The sequence below is a fragment of the Sceloporus occidentalis genome, unplaced genomic scaffold (genome assembly GCF_023333645.1).
Source record: "Sceloporus occidentalis isolate IW3139 unplaced genomic scaffold, rSceOcc1.0.p SCAF_11, whole genome shotgun sequence".
In the NCBI taxonomy this organism is placed as follows: domain Eukaryota; kingdom Metazoa; phylum Chordata; class Lepidosauria; order Squamata; family Phrynosomatidae; genus Sceloporus; species Sceloporus occidentalis.
This window is the reverse complement of record NW_028316991.1, coordinates 7,362,609-7,389,358: the sequence shown is the minus strand read 5'-3', so window position 1 is coordinate 7,389,358 and position 26,750 is coordinate 7,362,609. Positions and strand designations below refer to the sequence as shown.

Below are 26,750 nucleotides of genomic sequence, written 5' to 3'. Positions count from 1 at the left end.
GTCTATCGAGACCTCCATGCATGTTACGGGCACTGATTGGCTGCTTCATGCAGTCAAAAGTGGTCGTTAAAACAGGACATTGGAGCTGCAGCTTCTCCGAAAGGTAAGCAATATTTTTTTCACCTTATGGGTTAAAACTGCATGTTAAAGTACTTACAAACCAACTTAATATGCATTCTTTATGGGTGGGGCTGTATGGAACTGGACTGGCCCTTTAAAGGGGGGTAGCTTTTTTGTTTTAAATCTTTTATTTCTTATTTGGATCAAAAGAAAAACAGGGATATCAGCCAATTTTATTTATAATACAGCAGAAAAATGAACAAATATTAAGTGCATCTTGTGGATCAAGGGAGCACTTTCTACCTTAACAGATAATTATAATAAATATAGCACTGCTTATGGGAGATGAATAAGCACACACACAATGCTTTCAAAGCAGTTTCTGGAAAGCCATCGTAATACCAGGTTAGCAGTTTCCACACACTCTGCATACAGCAGCATTTTAAAATGGACACATGTTTAGCAAATTGTTTAATTCAAAATCAAGCCCTTTCCCATATCCTACACTTTATAGTTCGGCAGGCTTAATAAACTGCAGTAATGGAGCGGATATACACATACTCATTAGAAACCCATCCTCTGTATATTCCATTGGAGCGGCCATTCTCAGAACGCGAGAATAATGGAGTTTCTAGCAGGGAAAGGACTTCAGTGCAAAAAAAATAATTAAATTATGCCCATATCTGCTGTTAAACTTACCTTCCCTAAATTTAGCCGGATTAAAAAAAACAAAAAAAAGCACATATGATATAGGTAATTTAACGATGGCAAAATCTGCATATAACCCAAAGGGAATTGGCCCGGTGCGGTTCCGTATGATCTGAAGCTGAAGCATAATACTAATTGTGGCTGCACAGTGCTGCCCCCTTCCACACAGAGGGTGAATGACAACCTGCAGGAACAGCTAACTAGCCTTTAGAATTATTTCTCTTTTTTTAAGAATTAAAGCCACAATACTATCTACTTTTCTTTTTTTTTTTAAGAATATTAAAAGGAAGCTGGTCTATTAAAACCGTGGCCGCTCAGCAACGCACTTTCCAAATGAAAACCACTGAAATCCACAAAAAACATGAACAAGACCTCAACGTGGAAAAGTATGTAATATAACCTAGGTGATTGACATGGCCTTTCCTCCACATTTCTGCAGCAATAACTCTACATATTTCCTGGTCTGTTTAAGCATTAACTCTCATAGAACAAAAATCCCCAACTCTGAAAAATCAAAAAGGTAAAATCCTACCTTTTTTATGATTAATCCTCAACGATAAAAATGTTGCATCAGTGTTGCAATCGAATAATAAAGCAAACAAAACAAAAGCTTTGTAGTAAAACCTTTGTCAACCAAAACAGAAAGTGTTTTACTCAGGAAACATTGCTGATTTGTTTATTGGCAGCCAATGCATACCTCCTGACAGCCAGCGCTGCCGGGTGTTGCTTTGCCCCCCAAGGGGTAGAATAGCACATAGGCTAGAGAAGGGGAGGCAAAGTGGCTCTGCAGACTGTTACATAAAACAATAACCTGCAGCGTACAAGAACAGTCGGCGACCGATTTAAAAGAACAGCTACGTCAAAAACACACATGGCTGCTCCATTAATCAAGGTTTCTTCTTGTCTCTTTTTCAAGCTCTCATTACGTTTGATAAAATGTACGAGCTCTTATCACGCAGCATTATGTTACATGACAATCTCCACATTAGCAGGGTGAGGAAACTTAGTGTTACAACAATTAACACAACAGTATACTGCAAAAAGCTTCATTGGTGTAAACTATTAGGTTTTATTCTCGTGGGTTTGTTTTTTTTTGTTTTTTTTTATGAGAACGTTTGAGAAACCCTGTATAAAATGGGTGATTTGATGCTTTTTTATCAGCTATTTTGCATACGTACCACAGTGATTAATATCCAGCTTGGTTTCTTTAGAAAAGTGAATATAGGTCTTTGTCTAAAATAGCAGACGTTATAAGATTAAAAAAAAAAAAAAAAAGTTCAATAAAAACTAAAACGGTTGTTACCTGAGAAATAGAGATAATAATAATAATACAAAAATAATAATAATAAAAATTATATATAATATATATATATATATATATATATATAATATATATATATATATATATATATTGGGAAGGTAAAAAACCAAAAACACACTACTTTCAGTATGAGATCAAAGTGCACGATATGCTTTACATAAACCAGTGTAAAACGCAAACAATCAAAACCTCAATAATGGCGGATCCATAAACACCTGGGTCTACATGCATCACCTATAACTGGCGAAACAGCGCAAATGTAACATTTAAACTAAATTCTAACAAATACAGAAAAACCCACTATATGTAAACTGTAGGCCATCTTGTAATATTCTCATGTGCAGATTATATTATACCAGGGCTGTTAAATATACTTTCCAATGCAAAAACGATATCTGGGGCAGGCCTGTGATTTTGCGGGATGCGGTGGGACCAAATCCTTAAAACCGGTTTAATTATTTTTAATACTTAATGCTGTGTAATTAATTGTTGCTCTTAATAGCAGGCAGGTGTACTTTTAGCAGACAGCTTCTAGTGGCATTACCTACAGCAGCTTTAATAACCTATGTGCGTCACGGATCCAGTAATTCATCATATATTAGGTTGCATGTGTGCAGACGGTGTATATTTGCAGGTATCAGAACACGGCCTTCACAGGACCATTCTCTTCACCCCACATTCACAGCAGAACTTGGCCCACTGAACGGGGTACTTGGTGCCACACTCATGGCAGAACTTTGTCTGCTGTCCGGAAGCGTTACTGTCCACCCCTTTCATACGGCCTCCATTTATAGAGTTTGACTGGTCCACGGCATCATATTCGGTTTTACCATCAGACCTAGAAGAAAGGAAGATTTTAGCCCTAATTGGATATACGGCATTTTGATGCACCAGTTATATGCCTATTATCTTATTGTGTGTCACTACCTTAAGCTTCTCTCTTTTTTTAGCTACTCTGTATATAGCTACCATGACGTTTAGCGTAAGAACCACTTTAGATGCCATTTCTGAGATGACTAGATCATTTTCTGCCACACATTATCTCTGCCTGGCCTCCCCTGGGTCTAGAAAGCCTGTGTACCTGCCAAGACACTTGGTTCCCAACACAGTTCTCGAGGCACACCAATGACCCAAGTTAAAGTGGGTTTCAGCTCTGCCTGGATCATCATACAAAGGAAAATCATTCATTTCCATCACTGGGTCGTCATGAGCGTCATCTGTCACTAGAGGTCGAATTAGATTAGCGAGCCACATGGCTATTTAACCCCTTTGTGACAAAGGCTGATTTTACTTTTTGAACCCTTCGTGACAATGGCCTTTTTAACATTTCTGCGCTGCTTGTGTTTAGCTGTAATTTTCTTCTTTCCCGTTTACTGAACCCACACACATTAGATATTGTTTTTTTCAGGACAAGAAGGGCTTTCTTTTGTTTTGATTGTATCATATTATTTACTACTAAAAAAAGTATAAAATATGGTGAAAAATTTAGAAAAAAATGACTGTTTCTAACTTTTAGTTGAAAAATCTTTTACTCATCTATAAAAGGTAATGAAAAAACCTGCTAAATGGATTCTACTATTTGTCCTGAGTTTAGAAATACCCAATGTTTTTATGTTTTTTTGCTTTTTTCTACCCATTATGGGGCAATAAGTACAGGTAGCGTTTTGCTATTTCAAAGCCATTTTTTCCAAATCTGGTAATTCTTCCCCCCATGTGCCATTTCGGGTATCTTTGAACCCGGCCAATGCAATTTACCCCATCAAATCATATATTTTTGAAAACTAGACAGCCCAGGGTATTCCAAATGCTAGTATTTTAACTATTTCCATGCACCATATCTACCACCAGTCTTTGTCAAACTTTGTGGTAGTCATTTTTTTGCATTTGGTTTTCCACACACATTTTACTTCAGGTATGAATTAAAAAGTTCTCGTATATGTCACTATCACAAAACACCCCAATATGTGTTCAGCAACATCTCCTGAGTACAGCGATACCTCACATGAATGATTTTGCCTGGCCGTTTGGGGGCAAAAGGGCCACATTTGGGGCATGCGCATTTTTCAATGTTGAACTTTGGCATTTGGGGATCCACTGCCCATGCCCTATTTGGTACATCTTTGAGCCGGGCCATTTCAGTGTGCCCAACAAAACCATATAGTTTTCAAAACTAGACACCACAGGGTATTTTAAATGCTGGTATTTTAACTCTTTGCATGCACACATTTTACCACCAGCATGTTTTCAAAGTTTGCAGTAGTATTTTTGTGTGTGTATTTTTCCCACACACACCTACTTTATGTATGAATTTACAGCTCCTGGTATATGCCGCTGTCACACGACACCCCATAATGTGTTCAGCAACATCTCCTGAGTGCAGTGATACCCCACATGCATGGGTGTGTCATTTTTGTGGGAACTAAAAGGCCACATTTGGTACGTGTGCATTTTTCTAATTGGAAATTAGGTGTGTGGCCTTCCCCCGGTGTTAATTGGGACGTTGTTGAACCTGGCCAATTCAATTTACCCCATCAAATCATACCTTTTTTAAAAGTAGACACCCCACGGGCATTTAATATGCCAGTATTTTAACTCTTTCCATGCGAGAATTGTTTTAAGCTAATATGCTAATTTTAGGACTTGCTCACAAAAATATATTTTTTATATATATATATATTTTTTTTGTCTTTAAAAAACAAATGTTAACATTTTTTTTTCAACTTGGAGGTTCCCCTGATAGTGACATCAGTGGGAAATGATTTTTACATTTTACTAGTTTTTTACTATTTTTTTTCTAATTATTATTAATTTTATTTTATTTTTTAATTTATTTTTACTAATCACACTGATTAGAAAGCTGGGTTCCATTGACTTGCATGGTGAATGCAGTACCTGTATTCAACCTGCAAGTGGAGCCAAAGTTCTCTAGATGGTCTGGACCATCTAGCGAACTTTTAAAATTTGTTGGTTCCTGTTACAGGGCAGCGGCCATCTTGCTTGATGGCGAAGATCATCGGCAGCTGCGGCTGTGACCGCTCTCCGGAGCGGTCACAGCCCATCGAAAGGTAAGTGTTTGGTGTCGCTGGATGCCTCCTGATCGAGGCATTCCAGCGACACCATTTAAGATCGCCTCCTAAACGCTTTTAAAACGGGCGTCCGCCGCCATACAAAGTATGGCGGATGTTGTTGCCCCGTGGAGGGGCCAGAGATGGCCCCTTCGTTCCGATCGCGGCGTTGCTGAATGCCTCGAGGTCGAGGCATTCAGCAACGTTTTTTGGGTGCAGAAAGCGAAAACAGATCGCTTTCTGCACCTGTTTAAAGACGTGCCGGTCCTGGCACGTCAATTGTCGTAAAGCACATGCTTTTCCGTGTCGTGCCAGGACCGGCAATTGTCGTTAAGGGGTTAAAGTATATGAAGTATTAATTGCACTATTGTATATTTTTTTTTTGATTTCTACATGCTCTGAAGAATTTCCAAAAAGAGAAGGAAGTTACGAGAGCAAAATCATTTTATTTAACCCCTTAATGACAAGACTGTTTCTTACTCGTAGTACATTGTGGGACAATGGCTCTTAACATTTTTCAGTGTTGCTGTTTAGCTGTGATTTACTTCTCTTTTCTCATTTCACGCTCCCACACATTATATATTGTTTTTCTCAGGACAAACAGGGCTTTATTTAGGTACCATTATTTTTATCATATCATCTAATTTACCATTAAAAAAAATGATAAAATATGGTGATTTTTTGTTACAAAATTACTTTCTCAATAAAAAAAAAATAAAAAAAAATTTACTCATCTGCAAAAACTAATGAAAAACCTACTAAATTCTACTATTTGTCCTGAGTTTAGAAATACCCAATGTTTTTGTTTTATTTTTTTGCTTTTTTCTGCACGTTATGGGGCAATAAGTACCAGTAGCGTTTTGCCATTTCAAAACCATTTTTCCCCCAAAGCTGGTCATTCTGCCCCATGTGCCATTTCGGGTATCTTTGAAGCCGGCCAATGCAATTACCTCATCAAACCATATATTTTTTTAAAACTAGACACCCCAAGGTATTTCAAATGCTGGTATTTTAACCATTTCCATGCACTAGTTCTACCATCAGCCTTTCTCAAACTTTATGGTAGTAAAAGATTTTTTTATTTTTTTCCACACACGTTGTACTCTCAGGTATGAATTTAGCGCTCCAGGTGTATGTCACTGCCAAACATCACCCAATATGTGTTCCGCATCTCCTGAGCGCAGTGATACCCCACATGCATGGGTTTGTTGGGTTATTTGGGAGGTAAAAGGCCACCTTTGTGAGGTGTGTATTTTTTTGCCATTTAGACATCTGGTCAGTTTGTGCTCACGTCACATATTTAGGACATCTTTGAAGCCGGCCAATTCAACTTACCCCATCAAATCGTACATTTTTTTTTAATTTTTTTATTAAAACTAGACACCCTATGGGCATTTATAAATTACAATATTTTAACTCTTTCCGCGCGGGAATTTTTGTTAAGCTATAGCGTGAATTGTAGGACTTGCTCATAAAAAAATTATTTTTGTTTATTTTTTAGGGGGTAGGGGGGTTGTGTTGCTACATGCCTCGATATCGAGGCTTGTCAGCAACACTGTTTATACTTATTCCTAACCTGTTTTAGCCTGCCGGCTTTCCTCCCCGGATCCACGGTCAGCCACTTGTGAGGCTTCCGTGGATGCTGCAAAGCCAACGATCGCGGCGAAAATGCAGCGATCACGGCAAAGCAGCTGTTTAACAGCACACAAACATATCAACACAAAACAGTTTTTGAGTGCAATATTTTGTGTATTGGGACATCGTAATGACAGAGAGCAGACATGTTTCAGAAAAACACTATCTTCTATATTAATCTGGAAACGGAATACTTAAAGCAAACATATTAACATTCAAGGACGGGGTTTATTTGAATTCCACTGAAGGGTCAGACAGTAATGCTGTTTTTTTACATAAATATATTACAGTACCTTGAATAATTTTCAGCATTATAGGTTTTCCTTTTATTGACCGATGCCGTGGATGTAGAGTTTTTGGCCATGCTTGGTGGTGTCCGTAATTTTGTCGAACCTCTGTAAGAGTAGGTAATGTAAATCACATACATACATATATATATATATATATATATACACATATATATATATATATATAGAGAGAGAGAGGGAGAGAGAGAGATAGAGAGAGAGCTTAAAAGAAAAAAAGAAAAAACATACAGAGCTAAGCAAATGATGTATAAATAAGGTAATTGATCAGATAAATAAAAATGTTTCATGCAAAGCAGATTCAAAACTCCTGACCATTTCCATTTCTGATATATGTGTTGTATCATTGACATTAATCTGTGCCCTGTTTTTTCAATGACAATGAGGTGTATCCACTAAAGTGTGAGTTTGCTGGAGAACTGCATTTTAACGGAGGACATTATTATAAAGCAACAGCAGCCCTGCAGGACCACTACCACCAGCAACAGCAGCCCTGCAGGACCACCAGCAACAGCAGCCCTGCAGGACCCCTACCACCAGCAACAGCAGCCCTGCAGGACCCCTACCACCAGCAACAGCAGCCCTGCAGGACCCCTACCACCAGCAACAGCAGCCCTGCAGGACCCCTACCACCAGCAACAGCAGCCCTGCAAGAACACTAAGACCAGCAACAGCTGGAACCAAATTGAAGCCCCACAGCAGAGGCAAATGTAGGGATAGGGAGAGAAGAAGCGATACGGCTAATGAAAGTGGCGATGGCCATAATCTGGGCCAGCAGGGGGATCAAGGGGAAAATGTGTGGATTTAAAGGTAACACCCATCAAACGCATTAGAAGTAAACACGACAGCTACAACATCCACTTAATAAATTAAAAAACACTGCTTTGATTTCAAGGGAACTAGTTATTTTAGGATGTCATTTCTCAATACAATATCCGCAGGGGAAATGAGCAGCGACACAGCAGACGATTGCACTTACAGTCACTTTTATAAGTTACACTATTACATCTTTCATGGCTAAAAACAATGGGTATTTTTTTTTTAAGACAAAGAAAATACAGCACTGCAAATTCATGAAGATAAAAGTTTTTTTTTCTTATTTTATCCAGATTTGGGTTTTTCCCCGACATATGTATCAGTTCTTCCTTATCGTTACCACTTTGCTAATATTGTAAAATCCCAATTTTAATGTAAAATTTTTTTCTTTTAAGCAACTAGGAAGGAAAAAAAAACCCCAGATGCTTAAATGTTACTACTTTTCTCCATCTGTGTGTAATAGTATGTTTTCAAGACACATGAAATGCTTTAGTGCATAATCTGTACTGTACAAACTAAACAGACAGACAGACAGACACTCCATAGAAACCCCAAGGCACAGGCAGGTCTACCTGCAGACGATTTAGTGATGTCGATCCTTTGGGGACTCCGGGAAGAGCGCGGGCTTAAACTGAGGTATTTATGGAGAATGATTAGTAAGGCCTACACCAGAAATGGCATTAAAATGCTTAATTCTAACATGAAAAAAATGTAGAATATTCCTAATATTTTAGTTAATTTTTACAGCAAGGTGCAGCTAATTGAAGTAACTTCCTAAAGCCTGTTTTCAAACTTTTGAAAAGATGAACATTGCATGCCTTTAAAATATGGCAAACAATTGTCAAAAAGTATACACTGCTCTAATGCCATTCATTCATTCATTCACACCATCTCGGTGTCTACCACAAATTTAGACAAATCCACCTTTGAAGCTCTCTTAGGGTTTTAAAGCAAAAGTGGCAGTAAATGCGTGTGCGGAACCGCTGCTTGGCTAACACGGCTTCGTTTCTTTAACCATTTTCTTTCAGCGTTGTTGCCGACAGTGTGGTATGAAAAGGTTCAGGTTAATTCAGATCGTTTCTAAAGAAAACACGGGGGGGGGGGGGGGTCCCTGATTTACTAGTTTAAGGAACAGCAAATTTGGATATAAAATATCAAAAAAGATCGTACCGATCTGTTGTTATTGATTTATATAGCGCCGTCATACTCAGCAGCGCTGCACAAGGTGTGTTATTAATAAATAAAAGCGCCCTTTTTCTTAAGGATTTTAAAAATAAAGCAAGTGCCTCTAACATCAACTGTAAGATCTGCACAAAACACAGGGATTTAGTATTTTTGTCAATGTACATTTTTTGACAATTTGCAACATATAAACATGTAACTTTGCAATGCGTTACAGATAAAGGTTTTTTTTATTTTTTATTTTTTAAACGTCTCCATATTGTCAGTTTTCTACTTGAACTTTGTACTCTTCTTCTGTGATTACTCTGAATTATTAAGAATAAGCGCTGTTTGTGCTTCTAGTGAAATACATAAAATAACACATGAATAGCAATAATACATTGAAATCTACACAAGTAACCGAATTCTTGGTTATTCATTATCACAGCAAACCGCCAGAGCAGTATCCTCATTTTTGGTGCAGTTGGGCGCTCGACACTTCAAGGTGCTATTCCATAGCGAACTTAAAGTGTTGTTACCAACTATTTCAAACCATTATGGAGAAGAAAAGCGAAGCGAACTCTGCAGAGAATTGCCGTCTCTTTTCTGGACTTAGGTGGGGTTTAAAGAGATGCTGCCCCAGAAAACTGAGGCCATTTGGCAAGCGTGTAAGATCAGCTTTCATAAACACTGTAAGAGGGAGTAAGAGGAGAGATAAAAACTCGGAGCCCTCAGCAAGTAAAGTCGTGGTACTCGAAAGAAAGGAAGATAATCGCAGTACGGAGAAAGACAAATCTAGGGATAGGGAGAGGAGAAGCGGTACTGCTAATGACAGTGGTGATGGCCATAATCTGGGCCAGCAGGGAGATCACAAAGCACTTGAACCCCCGGATCAACACATGCTGAGCACGGGAGAGGTTTCTATCAAAAGACGCGGAAGCGAAGAGGAAAGTAGCGCGCCTGCTCAAAGACTTACCAGGCCTCTCCCCATGTCAGTCACTGGCTTTACCTTCCGTTCAGTGCTGAGAGATGGTGGCTTTGGAAAGGTTGTGTTGGCTTCTGTCCGTGCCAGGGATTCCCCGGTAGCGCTTAAGATCATCCAGAAGAAAGCCATGAAACCTCTCAACATAATCAAAGAGAGGAGGATCCTGGAGGTGGCTCGGGACAGCCCATTCCTGTGCCATGGATTTGCAGCCTTCCAAACAGAGACCTGCGCAGTACTTATTATGGAGTATATGCCTGGAGGGAGCTTTGCATCATTTCTGAGCAGGGTGGGCTCCTTCACCGAGACCGCAGCTGCCTTTTATTCAGCAGAAATGGTGTGTGGTGTCCAGTTCCTCCACTCCCGAGGAACAATACATCAGGACCTGAAGCCAGACAACACCTTGCTCGATAGAGAGGGCCATGTAAAGATCTGCGATTTTGGTCTTGCAGCAGAAAATGTTTTTGGAAAAGCACAGATCACACAACATTGCGGCACATTTACGTACATGGCCCCCGAAGTACATCTCCTGAAAGCATATGGTGCAGCTGTGGACTGGTGGTCCTTCGGGGTCGTACTTTTCCACATGCTGAACGGAGCTTTGCGTTTCTATGCTGGCAATTGCTGGAGGACACAGCTACAACATATTGTGCTTGGCAGCCCTTGGTATTGCAAAACGCTGAGCAAGAACGCCATGGACATCTTGAAGCGTCTCTTGAAGAAGAACCCTAAGCATCGTCTTGGGATGAAAGGAAACATCAGACGACATCCGTTCTTTAACCCCTTCGCGACCTTTGCCGGTTCAGGACCATCATGACATGAAGGTCACTAAATGACCTTTGACGGTCCTGAACCATCAAAAAGTAAAATAAGCTTAGAAAGTGATCAACGATCACTTTCTTCGCTTAAACGGCGTTACTGTAATGCCTCGATGTCGAGGCTTTCAGCAAGGCCGAGATCGGCATCGGGGGCCATGTCTGGCCCCTCCCCGGGGCGTCAACAGCCGCCATACATTGTATGGCGGCGGACGCCCGTTTTAAAAGCGTTTAGGAGGCGATCAATGATCGCCTCCTAAACTTAAATGGTGTCGCTGGAATGCCTCGATCAGGAGGCATCCAGCGACACCAAACACTTACCTCTGGGTGGGCTGTGACCGCTCCGGAGAGCGGTCACAGCCGCAGCTGCCGGTGTTCTTCGCCATCAGCAAGATGGCGGCCGCCCTGTAAAAGAAACAAACAAGTTTTTAAAGTTCGCTAGATGGTCTAGAGAACTCTGGCTCCACTTGCAGGTTGAATACAGGTACTGCATTCAACCATGCAAGTCAATGGAGCCCAGCTTTCTAATCACAATGTGATTAGTAAAATATTAAAAAAAAAAAAAAAATGGAAAAAAAAATATGGAAAAAATTAAAAGTGCTAACATTTAAAAATAATTATGCAGTGATGTCACTAGATGAACCATCCAGTACCAGCAAAATGTGTAAAAAAATATATATAAACAAAAAAAGTATTAAAAAAATAAAGTTTATTATTTTGAGCAAGTGCTAAAATTTCTCAAAAATCTCAACAAAGAGTTAAAATAAAAGCACTTCAAATACCCAAGGGGTGTCTAATATAAAAAAAAATGGCTGATGGGGTAAATTGGAGTGGCTGAGCTCAAAGATAGGGCATAGGTACAGACTTTCCAAAATGGACAAAAAAAGCGCACTTCCCAAATGTGGCATTTTAAATCTCAAACAACACGACAAATCCATGCATGTCGGGTCTCACTGCACTCAGGAGATGTTCCTGAACACACATTGGGGTGTTTGACAGTGGCATATACCAGAACCTGTATATCTATAACTAAAGTACAATTTGTGTGAGAAAAAAAAAAAAAATTACTATTACAAAGTTTGACAAAGTGTAGTTGTATAATTGGTGCATGGAAAGGGTTAAAATAACAGCATTTGGAATACCCTGGGGTGTCTAGTTTTCAAAAATATATGGTTTGAATGGGTTAAATTGAGTTATCCGGCTTCAAAGATATTCCAAAGAGGAGATGGAGGCAGACTGACCAGATTTGTTAAAAAAGATTTGGAAAACATAAAACGCTGCTTGTACTTATTGCCCTATAACTTACAAAAAACAGCAAAAAAACATAAAAACATTGGGTATTTCTAAACTCAGGACAAGTAGTAGAATCTATTTAGCTAGTTTTTTTACTTGCTTTTTTAGGTGAGTAAAAGATTTTTCAAATAAAAGTCATAAAATGTGTTTTTTTTCAATTTTTCACCATGTTTTTTTTATTTTTTTTATAGTAAATAAGATGATACGATCAAAATAATCAGTATCTGAAGAAAGCCCATCTTGTCCTGAAAAAAACAATATATAACTTATGTGGGTACACTAAATGGGTGAGGAGAAAATTACAGCTGAACACAAGCACCACAAAAGTATTAAAACAGCCTCGGTCCCACAGGGTACAAAACGAAAAATGAGCCCGGTCCTTAAGGGGTTAAAAGCATGAAGTGGGAGGACATAGAAAGCATACGTTTAACTCCCCCGTACCGGCCGAATTTACTATCAAATCTCCACCGCTACCAACTCCTCAAGACGCCATTAATTCTGAAGACCCCAGTAGAAGGAGACTGCTTCTGCTTCTGGCTTTTCCTTTGTGACACCAGACTGGATGAATTGAAGGATGGACTATGCCCTGGCCAAGCGACTCCCGATCCCTTGTTTCCAATACCACACAATAAATGAAGGAAACAAAACACACTTTTGGTTATTGTTATTCAATTTTTTATGACTTTGGATTGTCATTTTTACAGGGAGCCGCGAGTGGGTGTGACCTCACAATACAGCTTCTGCCTTTGTGACATCATACCCCGTGATGATGTAGAAGAACCTCCCGCATAAAACCAAGAGTAAAAAATCCACTTTATGTACCTCACAATTCCCATAATCCGTGTGATACTTCCGCGCGCTCACCGGATCAGACACCCGGAATGCCCCAAAAAAGGTCAACACAAACACAGCCTCAAAACCAATAAATATTATCCACCATGTCCGAGCCAGAAAATACCCCTCAAGTTAATATACCACCCATAGTAACCCTTTCATTCCCAGTAACACAGCCACATCCTACGAGCTGTATTATGAAGAGACCTGTCGCTAGAGTTAGGATTTACCTTTCAACAGTATTATTAATGAGTTATGGATCGCCGTCACATTCCACAGTGCTGTACAACGCGTGTTATTAATATTACTGTTATTATTTAAAAGGCGCCACAATTTATTGATTTTCATAGGGCCACCATATTCTGCGTTTTGTACAAGGTGTGTTATTTATATGGCGCCACAATAGTCCATATCGCTGTACGATATGTCTTGCTATTTATATGGCGCCACCATATTCCGCAGCGCGTACAATGCCTGTTATTATTAATGATTTAGATAGCACCATATTGAGCATAGCTCTACAGTGTATTAATACTGATTTATATAGCACCACCATATTCAGCAGCGCTGTACAAACTGTGTTACAAATATTGATTTATAGTGTTGTCATATTCTGCATCGATGTACAATTGATTTACAATGTTATTTTTGATTTATATAGCACCATCATATTATGTAGTGCTGTACAATGTGTGTTTATTTACACAGCACCATCGTATTCCCCAGCGCGTCACAATGCGCAGGAGATGCATTCCGCCAAACGCATCTCTTGCAATGCGGAGAGAGGGAACGCTGAGCGAATGCAAAGAGGAAGATGAAACAACCCATGCGTTTGATTTAAAGGTAACACCCATCAAACGCATTAGAAGTAAACACGACAGCTACAACATCCACTTAATAAATTAAAATACACTGCTTTGATTTTAAGGAAACTAGTTATTTTAGCATGTCATTTCTCAATACAATATTCACAGGAGAAATGAGCAGCGACACAGCAAGCGATTGCACTTAGTCACTTTTATAAGTTACACTATTAAATTTTTCATGGGTAAAGCTCATGAATAAACACTATTCAGAACAGTATATAATTAATAAACTAAACATACACCGTTAATTTTTAAAAGGAAAAAGCCCCAAAATAAATGAGGATAAAAATGTCTGCAGCTGCTGTATTTGGTCTGTAAGACTGCCTTCTCGCTGCTCCCTTACAGTGTCTGTCTTGCCGTGACGTCACTTGCCGTGACTCTGCCTTGCTCCAGGGCAGAGCAAGAGAACAGACGCTGTGAGGGAGCAACTCGGGGGCAGCCTTGCGGGACTGCGCGGGATTCAGGTAAGGAGGTGGGCTTGATTGGCCACAAATGTGGCGGGATTGGACAAAAAAAATCAGCGGGAGCAGTCCCGCGCAGGGCTCTAGTTGGTGGGTGAAGGTCTGTGAGGAATGGCTACGGAACATATATCCATCAATCTCAGCCTTTGGTAGGCTGTCACTCTCTCACACTCAAACTCCCATAAGTCTGTGAATGCTGCTACCGACAAACGTTAAAACAACGTCATCACACATATCTAATGCTTGGCCCCTCCCCTTGTAAATGCTGATTAGCCTGAGTGGGAACAAAAAAAGAAAGAAAAAACTCCTACAGGTTGTGGGACACATCAATCACCGCTACAACCATCACTGACCTGTCACTGATATGTCTCCGCCTACACACAGTCCTCCCACAGTGATAACGCTCTATAACTTCCCGAATACAACTAGCATAACAGAGGAACAAAGCTTGCATGCTCAATATCCAGGCATTCACAAACCTGACTAGTCATTTCTGTTATATTTTAATTGTTTAATCCATATTCAGCATTACTGTAAAATATTGAGAATATACAACAGAATATTCTGTTTTAAGATCTTCAGAATTACGAGTAACATGCATTCCTAAACAGCGACACCTAGAGGTGACGTGTGGTAACAATCGCTTCTGCGCTCTAAAAATATACTACCCAAAAAACACAGAAACACTCTAATTGAATAGTTTTATGCCTAACACACACACACAAAAAAACTGTAATGATATTTTACATCTAACCGCATAATTACATGGCAGCACAAACATTTAAAAGCTCACAATTTTATTTTTTTCTTGTCGGAAACAAAAATGGCACAGACAATTGGGATGGTGGTAATGTGTCACCGTCCCCACATTTGGGTGGATCTATCTATTAAGAGCTAAATGGCTGAGACATCTAAAGCCGGCTTTCTTTCTATCACTTACTTGGTTTGGAAGCCTGGCCATTTCAGGCTAAATCAGGTGCTTCGGTCTGGCAAAAAATACATCACTTTGTATTTAAGCTCTTGTAATTTGTGTTTCTCCGCCAAATACACATGACTAAATGTCATGTCAATGCATTGCCCCCAAAAAATATTGATTGAGCACAGAAATAACGTGCCCTTATTAGAAGAAAGAAAAAATAAGGGTTTGTTTTTTTTCCAGTGAAACGCCAGGTAACTGCAACCTGCTTCTACCATACAGTCATCATACTCGCCTATAGTTTACATACACGCGGCTGATTTGTTCTGCATGTATTTGAGCTAGATCAGATGGATTTAGCATTGGCCGTCTTTCATAGCACTTTCCATGTCACCCCGAGTTGGTGCCAGGTTTATACGCATCTGTGTTCAGGACTACAAAGTCTTATTAAGGCCTACGGCACTAAAGTTTCTGGAGTACTAGTTAGCATCTTGTCTCACGATACCTTGTAGCCAACTCACAAACATATCTCTCTATCTATCCAGCACGTTTAGCCCACACCTTTTCATTCTTCATGGATCACCGACAAGGTCAATTGTGTGTTAAGACATAGTAGACCAATGCATAAGGCTTGCATTAATCATGCAGATGAGAAACAGAAATAGGCAATACGGAAAAAGCAGACAAGTATTGAATTTCACACCGTGGAACTTGGATTTTGTTTTTTACAATATGAACAGCTTCAATCACCATAAAACTCAGCTGAGAGCATATGTGTTTGCTGTAACACCTTTCAATATCTGATCACTATATGTACTTGTTTTGAGACGATAACTAATTATCAGGGTAGCATTCTGGACAAAAATTAGATGAACATTTCCATGTTTAACAATACGAGAATTGATCTTTTGACTTTGTAGTTTAGGATTCATTTTAAAGCTGAAACCCAGCATGATATGTAGGGACTTGACTATTACGTTAGAAAATGCGCTGTCTTGTTTTAGGCACTGCAGTCTTTGAACAAGATGCGGAGTTTAGCACGCTAATCCTATCTGGAGAATGGTCCCTTACACAATGAGTTGCTAGACTTCACCATCATGGTTATAACCAAATTTTAGTCACAGAAAAAAAGAAATTAGTTTTTGACACGTCATTCTACACTTGTTACTGCTTCACATAAAAAAATACATAGGTAAAGACACATCAAAGGCAAGGAAATAGGGCACAGATAACTGGGTTACCCCGTTGTTTTCATGATTGTTTATCATCTTACCCAGCTTGGAAGCCTGATGTAGGAGTTGGATTCTTGAGAGCAGGAGATTTAAATGTCAGTGTTGATCCAGCACTCACGGACGACTTCCCGGAAGGAATACCTACATCGCACAGAAATGACACAAATACCACTTAGTTGAATGTCCGAGTAGTCTGACAGTTCATACACAACTATGTCATAGTCTCACTCTTCAGGCCACTTTACAAAAAAGTGATGTAAGAGGAAGGATACAATCTATGTTATTTTATGCACACTAATTTGGAACTAAAGTTCTGGAAAACATTTTCACCATATCAGCTTCTGTCAATTCTACATTTACGTATTAAAACTACTTAGAGCTTGTGCTGTTTGTGAGCTGCTGGAAGAACGATATTTAGTTTAAACAATCAGTAATATAACAAGAGGAGAGAGACACGTTCCTAAGAATTCCATGTGTATTTTAACTTTTAAATCATGTACCAAGGTTAGCAAGACAGAACATGTCTCATACCTGAAGGGGCTCTGCCAAAATTAGGAGGCTGCGGCAAGCGTGTAGTTGAAGAAGACACAGACGCAGGAGAGTTAGTCTTCTTAATTGAGAGAGGTTTGTGCTACAAACAAAATCAAATTAAACACAAAGTTAAGATTGAACCTGCAATAGCAACAATAACAATATCCGTCACAAAAAGTGTCAAATGGAGACAAAAAGGTAGTCTTCCTTTCACAAGAGTATCTGCCATTCAGAAGGGGTGGCCAGTGCTAAAGTGGGTTCTTGAAAGCCTGCACCATGAGGCAAGACTTTATACTATTACCGTATTTGCTCGATTATAAGACGACCCCCCAAAATCTGAATATTAACTTAGGAAAAAAAGAAAAAGCCTGAATATAAGACGACCCTAAAGGAAAAAAGTTTTACCAGTAAATGTTAATTCATGTAAACTATTTTTTTTAATAAAAGCTATGATTGAGAAAAATATTTTTTTTGTTTTTATTTCTTGTATTTTCCAACCTGTCCCCCAGTTACGCACATCTGCCCCCAGGCTTGCCACTCCAATATGGCACTGTGGCCCATGATATGCCTTTTAACCCTCTATATGCCACTGTGCCCCATGGTATGCCTTTTGACCCCCTATGTGCCACTCTGCCTCCAGAAATGCCTTATACCCCTATATGCCACTCTGCCTCCAGAAATGCCTTATACCCCTATATCCCATTCTGGCATTTAGGGGGTTAAAATGCATATTATGGGGCAGAGTGGCATATAGGGAGGTATAAGGCATTTCAGGAGGCAGAGTGGCATTAAGGGAGTTAAAAGGCATTGTATAGAGCACTCTGCCTCCAGAAATGCCTTATACCCCTATATGCCACTCTGGCATTTAGGGGGTTAAAATGCATATTATGGGGCAGAGTGGCATATAGGTGTATAAGGCATTTCAGGAGGCAGAGTGCTCTATTAAATGCCCCCTTAACGCCACTCCAGAAATGCCCTATGCCCCCATTTAACTAACACACACACACACACCCTATACCCCCATTTAACTAACACACACACACACACTCTCCCCTCCCCTCTCAGCCCTCTCTTACCGGTGCTTCCAGCCGGGGCAGCGGATTGACGTCGCCTTCTGCTGCAGCCGGAAGGAGGTGGAGTTGGCAGCGGGGGTTTGTATGCGTCCGTCGCGTATACTTTCCCCGGCTGTCAGAGATCAGAGTTCCCCGCACCGGTGCGGGGAACTCTGATCTCTGACAGTCGGGGAAGGTTTGCGCGACGGACGCAGACAACCCCCGCTGCTAGCCACACCTCCTTCCGGCTGCAGCGGACGTTGTCTACGCGGATCGCGTAGACGTCAACCCGCTGCCCCGGCAATACAGCAGGAAGCACCGGTAAGTGTGTATGATGGGGGGGGGGGGGGGTGAGACAGGAGGATCCAGGTCCCCTGCAGCGGTGCGGGGGATCTGGATCTTAGTCTCCTAATCAGACTCTATTTGAGGTCTGATTAGAAGACGACCCCGATTAGAAGACGAGGGGTATTTTTCAGAGCATTTGCTCTGAAAAAAACCTCGTCTTATAATCGAGCAAATACGGTACTCAAATAATGGAAAGACATTTGACCCAAAATGCCCACAGAGCTAATTTCTGCCTTTCAAATAGCCTTGTAAAGATCTATCGCATATTAATACTACATTGGCCATAACCTGAGAGCATGAAGTGACATTGTCTCAACATCACCCATGATTATTAATAAAGAAACCAACCATCTGAGCTCTGGGAACCAGCACAACACATCTGTCAGTCAACACTAGAGGATATCTGGCAGACACGGAGGGGAAAGACAGGTGAAAGACTAGAAACTGAATTAAGATTTTATGATTATTCTTTGAAGTGTCCAATGAGTTGCTGTTGTGGAGGCAGGAGAGTGTACAGGAAAGCAAATAGACAGTTACTTACTGAATAAGCCATAGCGGCTGTCGTGACCATCATGGGCACGCTAAAGCAGAAGCCCGATTATTACCTGAGGCCGAGGATTAGCGTTCACTTTGGCATCGCCTGCTAATTTGCCTTTATTCGTTATCCGGGCAGCTTGCTCTTTGCAGAAGTTGATATGTCTGTCAGCTGCGTTCTCATTAAACCTTCTCTGACAATAAGGGCACTGGATGTAATCTAAATGACAGAAGACATGCACAGATTCATTGTTGTTACTTTTAAAACAAAGAAACAGTTTTAAATCACAGAAAAAAAAATTCTGATGTAAATACTCAGACCTTAATCAGTCCTTGGTATTGTCTTTGACTCAGGATAGCTTTATGCCTCTCCCATGCATGTTTAAATTCACTCACTTTGTTAGCCTCTACCACAAGCTGTCTTAACTAAATAAAAATGGTATGTTAAGCAACTTGCACATCACAGCAGATAGACAAAAATAAGCCATTAATATAATCTGCCAATGTAGTGGATGCTGCAGAGATGCTGGTAGTAACAAAGATGGCAAGTTTGGGTAAATATTACCTTTTCAGCTAAAACATGGATACTGGGGTTTATGCGATAAAGTAAGAGAATGGAACATGAAAAATCTGCTCCCCTCCCCTGCTGCAAACCTATTAGGGTAGTCAGATGTCGCCTGCATCTGGCTAGTTTACATATCAAAGCATACACGTTAATGCATTACCAGTGTAACGTACCAGGGTCATATGATGGCGGGGGTGGTGGTGGAAGTCCTCCACCTTCTTTTAAATTCTGAGTAAGCCCTCTAGCTGCTCGTATCGTGGCAATGAATTCTTCATGCTTCCTCCTCCAGTTGGATGGTTTCTTGGGAGGTTCGGGCTGGAAGAGTCAAAGAACAGGCAAATTTGGCTTCATTCTTGCACAGATTAGTTGCTAAACATGCGACGTTAACTATGCACATAACATCGCAATCAAAATTAAAAGTACTTATCCATGCCAATAATAAACTGCATTGATCTACTAACCAAGAGGAAGACGGATGTGTAATGAACTGTTTAACCATGTAGGATCAAAGTCGCAATTGGTGCAACAAATCATGGGACGCATATGTCAATCATTAGCCTGCTCGATGAACTACCAGAATACCAAAGGTCATGTAATTCATGCTAACTTCAGCCTTAGTTTTAGAAGTTAGGCAGGCTGAGGAGTTTGTAGTACCGTGTACCGGTAATATGCCTGTAATATAAATGTAAAATCTCTAATAAAATGACAGGCACTCGTGTACTGCATGTTGTACTTAGGGCTTTAGTGACATAATTAAAGGTCAAGTAAACATGTATGTAATTTACAAGATCATGTCAAAGTTTTGATGTGACATAGGAAGGCCAGATTATTGGGGATGTAAAATATATCTTTGCTATGAATGTGGTGAAATCAGAGCGTTTTTGTTTTTTTTATGTCTTTACAGGGGAACTTCCAAATGTTTTTTTATTGTGTTTTTGTTATTTTAGCCCAATCTGCTAGACAAACACCTTGACTCCTTATCACACTGCCTGGATGGCTCAGTCTTAACCACTCAGCTGGAGGCTGAAAAAGCAAAGTTTATGGAGGAACAGCATTCATTTGTATTACTATAAAGAATCATCTCAATGTGATGTTTCAGCAGGCAAAGTCAGCAAAAAATCATATGACCAACAACAATGGCAGCCATCAGGTCTGCAGCTAATGATAGTTTACTAGCGCAAAATAAGATAAACCCCGGCGTTAAAAAAACAAAAAAAAAAACATACATTACTGCATTCTGTACAGTTTTCCTCCAAAGAGAAAAATATATACCGTATTTGCTCGATTATAAGACGACCCCCCCAAAATCTAAATATTATTTTAGGAAAAAAACAAAAAGCCTGAATATAAGACTATCCTATAGGAAAAAAAGTTTTACTAGTAAATATTAATTCATGTAAACAATTTTTTCATATTTAATAAAAGCTATGATTTAGAAAAATATATATTTTTTTTATTTCCTTTTATTTGCCAACCTGCCCCCCCCAGTTATGCACATTTGCCCCCAGGGTTGCCACTCTGCTCTCAGAAATGCCTTATACCCCCTATTTGCCACTCTGCCCCATGATGTGCCTTTTAACCCTCTGTATGCTGCTCTGCCTCCAGAAATGTCTTATACCCTCCTATATGCCACTTTGCCCCATGATATGCCTTTTAACCCCCTATATGCCAGAGTGGCATATAGGGGGTTAAAAGGCATATCATGGGGCAGAGTGGCATATAGGGGGTTTAAAGGCATTTCTGAAGGTAGAGTGGCAAATAGGGGGTATAAGGCATTTCTGGGGGCAGATATAACTGCTAACAGCAATCACACTCCTATCAAGCCAAGGCAGCCAGTACATGCTGGAACCTGGGGATGATAGGAGTGTGAGTACAGCCTCCCTATGCCATGCTACCACCACCACCCCCCTTACACATCCATGCTATCACATACACACTCATTCACAAACATTTAAATACTCATTCATTCCATTAATCACACATACTTCACACATTAATCACAAAACCCCCCACCCCCTTACCTGAACTGCAGATCTCTCACTCAAAGACTTCTGCAGGGGCCCGGCTGTGCGAGCAACTTCTCTGGCCCAACCCCCAGAGGAAGGAGGGGGAGGCAGAATTATGTGAGGACTGTGCTAGCTTCCTGTTCTCCTGCTGCTAGTAGAAGAGATGCTGCTCGCGACCAAAGCACCGGTAAGCAGCCTGGCCCCAGCGGACATTTTTTTGAGGTCTGATTAGAAGACGACCTCGATTATAAGACGAGGGGTATTTTTCAGAGCATTTGCTCCGAAAAAAACCTCGTCTTATAATCGAGCAAATAAGGTATATTTAACATGAAAAACAGAAATTAATCCCTGCAAGTAAAACAAAATCTTCAAAAGTTATGTAAAAAGAAAGAAAAATCATAATTAATAAATAGTGCTAGAGAGAAAAAAAAACATATACTGAGATGATAAAGAATAATGTGTATTTATTCCTTTACGTACCCGTGGCTTCACTGGTTTCACAGTGGGAATTTCTGTTCCTTCTGCCCTCTGTCTGCTTGAATCAAAGGTTTTTCGTTTTTTAGATGATGCTTTTTGGCAAATCAAAATGTGCTTTTTCTGCACAAGAAAAAAACAACAACTAAAATTTGTAAATGGCATATGACTTTTTGTCTTTAATATTTATTAATTTAGACATTTTTCCTTTGAAATACATTATACACCGAATTTAAATCTATTCATATGGCACCAGCAGATTGCTTGTCCCTGTTACAGAAGGAAACAGTTGAAGTATTTAGCAAATATAATTTAACATTAAAATGTTCCTCCGAAGAACCAGAATATATTCTGCCAATAAAAACACATTATAATTTTTATCTCTTTTTTCCACTGAATTGGGTTTTGAGGACTTATTTAGACTGGGATTTTACAGAATAAAACGGACGTCTTCATCTATACGCTAAAGGCTTAGATGACATGTGCTAGGCCTTAAAGAGATAACGCCATATAAACCATGATCACTTATGGCCAAAGTCCAAATAAGCTTCACTGGTGTTTATCACCATCATAACATGCTATGGTTTCCTTATCAAAAACACTTAAAGGAGAATTGTCACCGTTAGCAATTTCATGAATCCAAACTATCTATAGCTTGCACATTTTGTGTTTCAAGAAGTGTAATTGTTTTCGTTTAAAAAAAATGGGAAAATTTAATCAAAGTAAAGGTGAAAAAATGAGGCAATACTTAAATAACAATTCATTGAAAGCCTGTCAGAGCCAATCAATGAGGAGCATTAACTTAACAAAAGAGACAGAATGACTTAATGGGAAGCGACAATCATCTGGTCGGGCCAACAGATGGGTTTCTAATACATTACACACGCATTATAATATATATCTATATAGACACACGAAACATATATAGTTCTTTACTTAAGACATAAGCTTGTGTAGTGTGCTGTATATACACACATAGTACTTTAAACATGTGCATATGTAGTCTCCTGTACTTTAAAGCTCCTCTTTCTTATTTTTATTTATTTATTTATTTTTTTAGAAAGACACAAAAAAACAAAAACATTCATTTTTAGAACTAAGACAGCAAAAACTAAAAAGCAATGTCTAACAATGAATAAAACATGCTGTGTGAAATTATGAATGAAGCACAATGTAGAGATTTCTAAAGTGGTTACTTCCAGATTGCTGCCTCCATATATTTTTAACAACGGGCTAGAAATCTAATAAGAGAACCGTGGCATATCAAGGGATACGGCAGTTATTGTAAGGACACATGACCTGAATAACAGAACAATCTTATATAACTGTTAAAAGGCATGTCCCCCCCAAAAAAGCTGTATGCTAAGTAGGATTTTAGTAGGAGACAAAAACAGTGATGTAATATATTCTGTCACTCATCTCTCATATAGTATGGGTGACATCACAGGGCTCCCTATAAAGTTTTTTTTTTATTATTATTTACAATGTTTTTCCTTCTTCTCCCTCTGACCTCAGTAAACTGAGAGGAACAATCAGAGATCCCCGTAGGGTCTGGAAGGGAATGCCCCATCAGACATTCATGATTGGTCGACAGGAAGTTAGCAATGCTGTCTTCTGCCAACAGGGGAGAATTCAGGCTGTCATCAGACAATCAAAAGAAGGATAAAGGATGACCAAAAAAAGAATGCCAAATCTAGCAGCACAGGTGACAAAACCTACAGTGCACGAAACCTACTGTAGGCTTAAAAATATAATAAAGAAAAAGACAGTATAATACTGTAAAAAAGAGGGCAAATAATAATGGTCACAAAGGAGGCTCCAAAAGTAATGTGGTGCGGCATGTATGCACTCGAGCAGGACCGCCAGGTCTATCAAGGGGTGGGAAGCTGCAGCTTCTAAGCATATTTTTCCTTTTTTCCTCTGCTTTTGAACAATGCTTATGAAAGTACTTTAAGAATACAGTTTGTTAAGGGGCTCCCTGGGGCACTGCAGTGTTTGACTGCCACTCCTGTACCTTGTTTCTGTGTGGAGGTGCGAGATGGCCATGGAAAATATATTGTTAAACCGGGATTTACAGGGGTTCATGAATGATAACGCACCAATTACTGAGTTGGGCCCAACTCAGTCTTTCTTACAGGATAATCCGATGGGGTTTGTGATTTATAATATTCAGCGAGGTTTATGAGCTAACCTACAAATGCATGGTTTTATAAATAATCTCCCAAAAGTTAATTGCTATAAAAAGGGCATATTTTTTAAGAGGCTATACGGTCACATATTGTGATCCGACAATCCTACTGATTTACCCAACACATTTGCTCCATGACCTAATAGCACTCCAGGCAGGAAGTTAATGCCCCAAGAAGTTGTTAATGCCCCAAGATACACGTCTTCCTTTAGATTTAGAATCCCAATACAGGCACAGACCTCTTGTGTGTCCCTCACACTTTGCCAAGGCTTCTTGACTAAGGAGTGACCATCAATGCCTCAGCCCGAGGAAGGGCTGGGGTACAGAATATATAGCCCTACAGCTGGACACCCTACCACTCTTGCCACCACTATATCTAAGTAGTACTCCATTTAGTTATTTTTTCAAAGCAATGTAGTTATTTGTTTCTATCCAAAATACATCATCAAAATAATCATGGGTAACACTGGAAGATGTTAAAATGTGACATGACAGGTAGTTTGGCAATACACCTGAACAACGTCAGCAGGTATAGGAGAAGTATATACATGTGAACCATACAACCGATAGAGTTACAGAAGCAATAAGTTACATTTGTTGAGTTCTGTGCGTAGAGCTATACTCACCAATGTTGCAGGAAAGAATGTTCTGCCACATATTTTACAAGGTCGGAGGTCTTCATTGGAGAGGTTTTCTAAAAATAAATTTAAAAAAAGCACAGAAAAGAGTAAGAAATTAAGCTGCAATCATTAATAAATTAAGGGGTTGTTCTGCCTAAGCAGGTTTTGGAGAGTTTACAGGACAGATGTCGTTTTACCTTCCTGAATTCTCTATGCTTTTAAAAAAGGACTATCCCTGGTAAATCTATCTGCAAGAATGCTTGAGCTGACCCAGGATAATGCATAGTTCAAACAGAGAGGTGTAGGGTGACCACATCCTTCCATTTTTAAATAAATTTCACATGTTGCCGACTATCACATGTGAGGTGCACATCAAAATCACAAAAAGCTGGTTACAGGGCTCTAAGCCTTTTAAAGCCTCCTAGAAATCAGATACATAAAGTGTGGGCACATTTTTTTATTTAATAGGGTTTTAAACCCACTGAATGACATCAATGACTGCTATACATTCCCAATACTTCAGTAACATGTGAAATGTACCGTATACGTCTCCTGGAAAACACTGGACGTGGTCACACTAGTGGGGTGACCTCTCACTGATTTCAATATGCTTTAGCCAGGACCATCCAAAATATTTTTGGAGCAGAATGGGGTTGGTCCTTCGTAAAGTGAAGCCAGCGAGGTGAAACTGCAACTCTCATGCAGACTACATCTTAGGGGCCAGCTTGCATTACCAGTCAGGTAGAGATGCAGCCACACAAATCTACATAAAGCAGTAAAAATTCAATGTGTGTGCGTGTAAACGTGCGTACACAGCTGCAATGAATTTGGAAGATGTTGAAAAACCTGTTTATATATCTATGTTGATGTTGTCTGGCAACGTGTACTTATTCTGCCGTTGCATATGATATTATTTTCCTAGTAACACCATCCTGTTACACTAACATTACAAAGCTGGAAAAGTCACCTAATTCAACGCACTCCCTGCTTGTAATTTGGAAACCCCTTTGTCCCTCTCCCTGCTGTGGTCTTGCTGTATCCCGACATGTTTGTAGAAACCATTAGAGCGACTGTGATATTTTTTAACTGATTACTTGAGAAGCGAGGTGGTCCAGAGGATACTAAGCACCGCTTCTTCATCTTTACATGACGCTTCGGGTTGTCACAACCTTTGAATGTATGTACTGTAAGATGTGCTGCGGAACTCTGTGTGGCTTTATAAGACTGCAGTCTCCGAAAGTGACCTACAGAGACAAATTCCCAGCTGTCCTTTCTAAAGTTAACTCTGAAAAGTCCAGCAAAGTAAGACACAAGGGCAGATCAGCCAAGAGAACCTGATGGGGTGAAGGAGTGCCCCACACATGTACCCCCCCCCAACACACATGTAAAACACACACACACACACACACACGTTTTACAGGCGCTACATTTTTGGGTCACCCTCACTCACTAGCTCAATGCTGCATAGCAAAGTACAACAGGCCTAGTGAGGCTATAGAGATACCGAGCCTCTGCCGCGCGCAGCATCACCACTCTCTGCACTCAGCAAATAACGGGAACGATGCTCTATAAAGGCCCGGACCGCGTCGCAGTGACCCCGTGTGGGTTACTGTAAGCTTCCTGCACTCGGGGAGGCGGAGTGATTTATATAGAGATCCCACCTATGTGCAAAAATAATTCCAGCCCCGCATCCCTGTCAGCTGATGGTCTGAGCACCCTGGTTCACCCCCCGTGCCATGTCTCACAGAACAAGGAGGAAGCCGCACAGGCCGACCCGTGACGGTAACCGAGAGCGGCACTCTTCGCTACCGCAGCCTTCAAGGCCACGAAAAGCCCCACCTTACCTTCGATATCCTCCATGTTGACTCTCCCTATATGTGTCTGCCAGCCGCGAACAGCCTCACAGATCCGCTGCCAGGGCAACCAGGACACGCCCTACTCTGAACGGTCGAGTCGCTGGTTGGT

The 26,750-nt window shown here is 40.2% G+C and overlaps 1 protein-coding gene across 1 annotated transcript; it reads right to left on the bottom strand.

Annotated features, from left to right (window-relative positions):
• Window positions 1-2,740: 2,740 nt before the first annotated feature.
• LOC149305494 (zinc finger C2HC domain-containing protein 1A-like) lies at window positions 2,741-26,645 on the bottom strand. The gene is made up of 9 exons (XM_089477535.1): window positions 26,630-26,645; window positions 24,792-24,859; window positions 21,984-22,100; window positions 19,671-19,812; window positions 19,004-19,152; window positions 17,002-17,101; window positions 16,512-16,611; window positions 7,083-7,184; window positions 2,741-2,927 (listed from the first exon to the last, which is right to left on the bottom strand). The coding sequence occupies exons 1-9, from the start codon at window positions 26,643-26,645 to the stop codon at window positions 2,741-2,743; spliced, it is 981 nt and encodes a 326-aa protein (XP_089333661.1).
• Between the last annotated feature and the right edge of the window lie 105 nt (window positions 26,646-26,750).

Excerpts from the sequence above, each read along its gene's own strand:
- LOC149305494 (XM_089477535.1), bottom strand. Across the intron at positions 16,612-17,001 it reads TTTTGGCAGAGCCCCTTCAG|GTATTCCTTCCGGGAAGTCG; the intron begins GTATGAGACATG and ends TGTGCGATGTAG. Across the intron at positions 7,185-16,511 it reads ACATCAGGCTTCCAAGCTGG|AGGTTCGACAAAATTACGGA; the intron begins GTAAGATGATAA and ends CTACTCTTACAG.